The sequence below is a fragment of the Sorghum bicolor genome, chromosome 1, assembly GCF_000003195.3.
Source record: "Sorghum bicolor cultivar BTx623 chromosome 1, Sorghum_bicolor_NCBIv3, whole genome shotgun sequence".
Classification (NCBI taxonomy): Eukaryota; Viridiplantae; Streptophyta; class Magnoliopsida; order Poales; family Poaceae; genus Sorghum; species Sorghum bicolor.
Genome location: NC_012870.2, coordinates 39,937,844 through 39,945,820, shown reverse-complemented (window position 1 = coordinate 39,945,820; position 7,977 = coordinate 39,937,844). Strand labels below are relative to the sequence as shown.

At 41.9% G+C, this 7,977-nt stretch overlaps 1 protein-coding gene across 1 annotated transcript; it reads right to left on the bottom strand.

Annotated features, from left to right (window-relative positions):
• LOC8155636 (probable chromo domain-containing protein LHP1) lies at nt 1,240–5,810 on the bottom strand. The gene is made up of 5 exons (XM_002489181.2): nt 5,361–5,810; nt 4,598–4,684; nt 3,826–4,512; nt 1,634–1,694; nt 1,240–1,553 (listed from the first exon to the last, which is right to left on the bottom strand). Exons 1-5 carry the CDS (start codon nt 5,627–5,629, stop codon nt 1,506–1,508), a joined length of 1,152 nt encoding a protein of 383 aa, XP_002489226.1. The 5' UTR covers nt 5,630–5,810; the 3' UTR covers nt 1,240–1,505.

Genomic DNA, 7,977 nt, shown 5'->3' with positions numbered 1-7,977 from the left:
CGCCGCGACGGAGGAGCGACGTTTGCACTCAGTGTCCTCCGAAACGACGTCGTACGGGGAAACGCCAGGAATTCCTATCGAGGTCACGGCGTTAGCCACGAAGGCGATAGCCGCGAGGCTCTTCGAGGAGTCCCTGGATGTCCTCCATTAGTTCCGCCTGAAGGCGGTTGTTGCCGAAGTGTATGCCCAATGTACGGGCACGATTCATCGCCATCCAGACGACTTGTAGGATGAGGGAAGCCATTGAGGCGGAATTACGGCGAGGGAACGACATGTTTTATCTCAACGATGTTCGTACCAACCGAGCTGAGCTATTTCCCTCTAGGGGCAGGGAAGAGCGATGTGCTAATAACGTGTTACGAGTAGAATGCAAAGTACGAGAGAACAGAGAGGAAGTATGAACTCGGGTGTGTCATTCTTTATTCAATAATCGGTATTTATATAAGTCCAGGGGAGAGGAAACTCTCTTCCCCCAAGTAATCGCGAAGCCTACGAAGAGTCGTGAGAGAAGTCACGGAGGTGAAACCAGTCTTCACGAGCATGTATGGACTTGTGAGGGAAGTCTCGGTCCTCGAGCTGCTGGGAGAGAATCCAAGATGGAATCATCTCCGGATATTTTATCCGTAACACAAATCAGCTAGGTATCAACCACCTCAGTGCCAAGTAGCGCAGTGCCGAGAACTTTGGTGCATAGGTAAGAGTCCATTTCTGCAAATATTTTTCTTAAGGGGTCCAAATGTAGAACTCTTTAAAAAATAGACTGAACTAAAATAGTAAGAATAAAACAAGCTACCGAGTCCTCCATACAACATTTTGCAAGCGTTCATGATCGCAGGATGGGTAACATAACGCTGAGACATGTAGACCATAACGGTCAATCAGTTAGCAGTCTCAAAACCTAGACATGAAACGCTATCGCACCCGAAATGAATCAACCCGAATACGCCACCTTAATATGTCCAGCATAGATGACCTCGCCAAATGCCCAAAGAAAGCACACGGTGAAATTGGTTCAAACTTGCTGGAAATGAAATACTTAAAGACGTCGCTATCAAATTTTCTTATAAAAAAACTCCAATCACCAGCACGAGCCGAATACGCCACCTTAACATGTCTGGCATAGATGACCTTGCCAAATGCCCAAAGAAAGCACACGGTGAAATTGGTTCAAACTTGCTGGAAATGAAATACTTAATGACGACGCTATCAAATTTGCTGATCAAAGAACTCCAATCACCAGCACGAGTAAAATGAAGCAACTTAGCATATAATACACACAATAGCGAGCAGTTCGTTTGGCAAACCATGCTATCAATATTTTACTTGCACTCAGATAGTCAGAATGACAACCAAATGAGAAAAGTGCGGACTAACCATCTAATTACTAGAACAGAGCACAGATATATCTAGCACAAAAAAAATTCTACGTTTAAATACATCTCCATCGGTTCCAAACATAGGTGCAGCACAAGCAACTGAAACACAGCAGTGTCAATGCATCCTTCTCACGAGGTGGGGTTATAGCGAAGATGTTGCTCATAGTAATTAATAAGCTGCAAACAAGAATAATAATTGTTGTGGTGTCATTACATTTTCCTTCATCAAGTGAAATGAGAAGACAATGAGGTCATACCACCAGGGGCTCCTTAGCTTTCAACTGCTTGTCATCCACGAATACCTCCTCTCCGTCAGACCTGTTGATCATGTTGGTCAGGAGAAATGTTCAGCAAACCTTATACCAAAGACACGTGCAAGGTTGTTATGTTGGCAAGACATGTAAACCTTCATGATAGTCAGAATTTATAGATAGAAACCAAACACACACTCAACAGCAATAAAAATGCAGGATAAAAACATAAACATAGGATGACTGCCCCTCCATGATGAGTTATCAGAACATCAGTTAGTCCAATTCAACATAATGCCTACAATAATTCTGCATTTTAATGCTGGATCGATATTGCTACCTCCAAAGCTATGTAATCTCTCTTTTGACTAAAGGCCATAGACCGCTTTTCTTTGTTTGAATACATAGAATACCACCATCAAGGTTTCAAAATGGAAGAGCTTGAGTGTTCTTTCTTGTAGAATCATTGTTTCCATTTTGAAAGGGCATTTGACCTGACTACAATAATTCACAATACAGTTAGTGACTTTAATAATACAGCAATCTAAGAGACAAAAGAATATTTTATTGATACTACAAGAACCCAGAAAATACTGTGTTGCATGCTTTGGAACACACCATTTCTCAAATTTGATGCACACCAACTGCTTCTATACTGGATATCTTTTGTCTCTTAGATTGCTGTATTATTAAAGTCACTAACTGTATTGTGAATTATTTTGGTCAGGTCAAATGCCCTTTCAAAATGGTTTTGCACTAAACAATGAGCACTCTGTTCTACAAGAAAAGAACACTCAAGCTCGTCCATTAAGAACCCACAAAATACTGTGTTGCATGCTTTGGAACACACCATTTCTCAAATTTTATGCACACCAACTGCTTCTATACTGGATATATAGTAGGGTTTCATACCAATATGTATTAAACAACAAAGCAGCTATTGACGTGCCTAAACCGTGTTTACGGGCTCTTGTTGGGTTTCAACTATAGCCTACAACAACTTGCTTGGGACGGAATGGCTTAGAATGTAGTTCCCTAAGTTGAGGAACACTGGAATCTTCAAATGCACATTTTAAGCTCCCAAATGGCCTAAACCAATATCGTAGTATTAACTAGACAAAGCTCTTGTATCAAGTATAGCACTGGCAACTCATACCAATAACCAAGTCAAGCCAGTACCTTCGAGGCCAACTCCAAAACACAGGACAACAAACAATTCATTGTGACTGTAATGTATGACGCAATAGTATAACCATTTGTTATACCTAGAGCTGCTACAGACATGACTCCAATGCCAAATTTATAATCTTTGCTGTTGGACATTAATGTCTTTAGACAGTGAATCATGTATAAAAGTATGCAATACCCTAAATTCAGATTAGTAGAATCAACAAATGCACATTTCAAGTTTTTAAATGAAGGCCTCCCAGATTATCTTTGTAAATTTAGCCTACTTATATTATCCAATCAATTCCATTCAAAACTCAATCAAACAAATTAACTTGACGATTCTACCATAACCCAAGACAGTGGCAAAGCTAGAGCAAATTGGAGGGGGGTGCCCTTAGCTTGTTGGTGCATAGACATCTTCTGTGGGGGGGTGCATATATGGTGAAGTTTTGGATCTAATCACTGTTTTTGTAATTTTTGGGGGGTGCATTTGCACCCCCTAGGTAACATGTGGCTTCACCACTGACCCAAGATATAACTTTATAAGTACAAGTACTTGATTTGAAAATCCAGTGCACAAGAAGTAAAGTGAAACAAAAAATAAAGGCATGAAAACATATCTTTAAATGTACGCTACAGGAGAGAAATAATTCTATGATTTAAATTAAACAACTTATTGCACCATCACCTTAGTGCCTTCAGATAAGACAATAAGCAGGCCATAATATCAAAACCAAGATTGGATGCAAATTTCTCTTTACAGTTACTCTTCAATCCTGAATTAGTTCAAAGTATACCAAAAAAAAAACATTTAGGTGACTCCAGTGAAGGATAGCAAACCCAACACTCTACTGTGTGAACATGTGGTTTTATCACTTTATGTTGCATAAAGTATCATTCCTTGTGATGATAGTGCTCTAATTTGGAAGGGAGCAATGCCAAAATACCAAGCACCGTCAGCATGTGAACACAAAACTTTTCTAAAGATTCAGAAAATAAGATCCGCGAACTAAGAAAAAAGGTATGACCTGAGTGCCTTGAATGTTATTGCAACTTGCTGTACACCATCCATAACTGTGGCAAAGTAACGAACTGGCTTAATGATCTTAATGATCTTAGGCATATGAATTTGGTTACCAGAGTCCTCCCCCTTGTTCTTATCACCAGTTTCTCCTTCTGTGGAATCAACAGTCTCATTGCCTGGCTTGTCACCTGTGCGATCACGGATATCTCCTTGCTCCTGTGTTACTTCATCCTGCTTGAACCTTCTGACACATCCAGACTTGCGCTTCTTGGCACCTGTTACCTGTCCACCCTGAGGTGGGGTTGCTCGTGTTGAATTGTCCACCTTCAATGAACCATTAGCAGGGTGCTGCACATCTTGTTGGTCAGTTAAGCTAACAGATAATGGAGCCCCTTGAGACAGAAACCCAACTGAGACCACACCAGAACTACCCTCCTTTACTACTCTTTGCCCAAGCAAGTTCACTGATGCATCAAGGCCCCCAGGTGAGGTCTTATTACTATGATTATTTGCTCTCCTACTACTTGTTCTGCAGGGCAGTTTCTTCACTTCTGAGGCATGTATCCCTTGCATGCTCCGGGCCTCCGACCGAGGTGGTCGACCACGTTTGCCACGAGAAGGGTTAGGATCGGATGTTGGAGTTGTTGCAGTCTTACGCTTTCGCTTTCGAGAGGACCTGGGCGACCTTGACCTGTGTTTCATAAAACCATCAGCAAACAATGTTATCAGCTGCGCATGTGAATCTAATGGTAAACAGAAGCAATACACATCCATACCGCTTATTGAAAGCATCAACAATGTCAGAACAGGCCTTCAGGTTTTCAAGGGGTTCCCATGTGTTCGCACTCTCCGGCCACCCACGCCTTTTAAATCACATCAAATTGGTAGGAATACAGTATCAGCGATCATATATGCAGTAAACATGCATATACACAAAATTCAGCTTTCAAACCTATAGTTCTCAATCAAGGAAAGAAGGAGCAACTATGCATTACACAATGAATCTATTTAATGAAGCAAACATGAAGTTAGAGGAAGACATGACTCAATGACTACCAAAGTTGGCCACCAAATAGCAGATGCTGCAACACTCGCTCTATTTAACAAGAAAATGGAATAGTTGTGTTCAAAATCACAGAAATTACTTCAATGCCAAACATCCATTCTTGAATGTGGAGTTCATGACTTAGCATCTACATCGTACTAGATACGTCCACGAGCGATGCTGATAATTGAATAAAAACAAAGCGATGCTGATATTTGAATAAAAACAAATAGACAAGGAAAACGCATTGCACGAACCAATAAAAAACGAAAGTTTCCAGTGCCCTTTCAACCTACTACGAGAGTAACCATCCCATCAAACATCAACCAAATGTGGTGTATTAAACACTATAAACCACGCTCAAACGGTACTAACTGCGCAAGAATCTGGACTACCGTCCAAGCAAGAATCAAGGAAGATGAAGCGCTACGCCTACGGGGAAATTGCAAAAAGGGGAAAGATTGGGATTTGGGAGAGCAATGGTCGTCACCGACCACTTGACGAGGTACTGAAGCTGGCCCCTGCGGAGACGGCGGCGGCGGATGGCCTCAATCTCGTAGAAGCCCTCGGCCAGCTTCGGCGGCTCCACGGCTTCCTGTGCCAGCGTCTCCGCCTCAGCCTCGGCCTGATCCTCCCCACAAGACCCCTCCTCCGTCTGTTCCTCCCCCTCTTCCTCGTCGCCTTCCTCAGTCTGTTCCTCGGCCTCTTCTCGCTCCTCTAGAGCCGCCGTCAGATAGCCGGACTCGTTCCTTTTCCGCCCCATGTCGAATCTTGTTTCACTCCACGGCCCGGCCTCACGTTCACTCGCGCTACCCAAATCGAGGGCGGATCTTGTACAGATTTTGCTGATGAGCGCTCTGGTTGTTGGAGCCGCCTTTTCTTGGAGGGGTTCGGGAGGAACAAGGCTCGTACAGGGGCGGAGGGCAGCGTGACGTTTTTGTAGCACAGGCAGCAGCAGCAGTCTGGAAAAGTATTTCTTCGTTTGCGTTTTTACTACGCCTGGGCGTTCGGGTTACCCAATTCGCGTCGGATAATTTGAGTAATTTAAAATTCGGGTAATAAAAAATGTTATCTAATATTAACTTTGAAAAAACACTATTCGTAATTTCAGGTACTTGATAATTTGGATTCAGGTTCGGGTATTCCCGATTTACCTGAATTTTCAAAAAATAACACAGTATACAAAATTTCAATAGCAATTTATATATAATTTCAGCAGCAATTTGTATAGAATTTCAATAGCATTTTGTAGAGAATAATATATTACTATTACTTGTTCAAACAAAGAGAATTATGTTCTAATAAATTGATAAGTTCTAATATTTAACTAATAACACATGATAAATACAAAGATATAGACAAATATTTGGATAATTCGGGTAGTTCGGGTACCGGAAGACATTACCCGAATTACCTAAACTAATTTCGGGTAATCAAAATTGCTATCCGAATTTAGGATGGGGTACCTTGGATTCGATTAATTCGGGTCCGGATAATTCGATACGGATAATGGGTATTGGGTAATTTGCTCGGTCCTAGTTTTTACTCACGAGGGACACGAGGCAAATGCACGTGGATTTCAACTTTGGAGGTCCGTTTTTACCCATGATGGCTGCTTTTTTTTTAACAACAACATATTTTATATATTAAAGTAGCCATATTATATAGAGATATTTCAAAGAAGACCAGATTGCATCAAGGTCATGTGATCCGAGAACGAGACAACAGCGTCGACTAAAGCATACTTGAGGACAATTTCGCCGGCGAGGGGTATTCTATATTTTTCACGGATTATTCTAGAAAAGCTTAAAAGAGGGATTCAAGTGCATATTTACCACAAAACGTATCCACTATAGAAATATCACAAACGGAACTGGGAATGATCCAAAAGACACCGGAAGCAACCGGGGGCCAAGACCCTGCCATGTGGGGCCGGCCGGCCCCCTGCTGCTAGAGTTTGCCTCCCCTTTCTGGAAGCTTCCTCCACCGCCTCTTCTGATGCATCTCGGCCATTGGTTACGTCGGTTTTATCCTGCGGCGCACGTCGATCCCACCGGGCTATAAATAAAGGGGTAGACCCCCCTCCCTAGGGGATCAAGTCATTTGGAGATTAATCCATCAAGAGTCTTTTCTAGTTCATGAGAGCCTCTCTAGTTCATAACTTTAGCCTAGTTAGATTAGAAGTAGAAGAGTTCTAGTTCTTCAGTGGGATCTGGAGCCCCTAGCGTCTGCCTGGAGCGCAAAGTTCAGTATTGTTCAAGTACTTTGCTCTTATTGTATTCAATATTATGATTCAGGCAACATTGCTCTTAATCTCTTAAATGTTCTTAATTACAATAGTCATTATCTACTTTGATTATATGTCTAGGATAGTTGGTTTGGTCTTATTGAATTCATGTAATTGCTCGTATTGCGTTTACCTAATTGATCATTGGGTAGATTGTAGACAATATATAGACAGGGTTTCTAGATATCTTGTTTATCTGCGACTGCACCCTGACGTACTAGGATGTGTGGTAGTCCGCGCAGGTGACAGCTGTGTTGGTTCCTCTATAGTCCACCCTCCGTACGTAAGACTAGCATGGGCACAGTCGCGTAGGAGGTGACCCTTGTGTCTTAATACCCTGTTGGTATAAATTAACTGCACCCTAATAATGATTATAATCAGATTATCTCCAAGCGCACAGATATATACTGATCAACACTTCAACAAGATTAACCCAGTTTTGATAAGTTTTGATATCGAACGCAAATGAACACTAGGTGATTTATGACTTAGCCTATAATTTCTTAATCAAACAGGGCACAAACAATCTAGAAACTATTAATGATGAGGAAATACTAATGTACTCTGGTTGCAATAACCAGTAAACTTTGTATAGTATCGTCTTATCCGGCAAGTAACCAAAATAGGGGAAGAATCAGAGTAATCCCAGGCACCTATAAGCCTATCAATCCTACCAACGGGAAGTGGACTATAGAGGAATCAACGCAGCTATAAAGTCACCTACACGAACTACCACTGTCCGGGGGCATTCACAAGCAACGATAGCCCAGACACCACGTCTACGCTACGAATCACTACTCTGACCTAGGAGCTACCCAAATTGT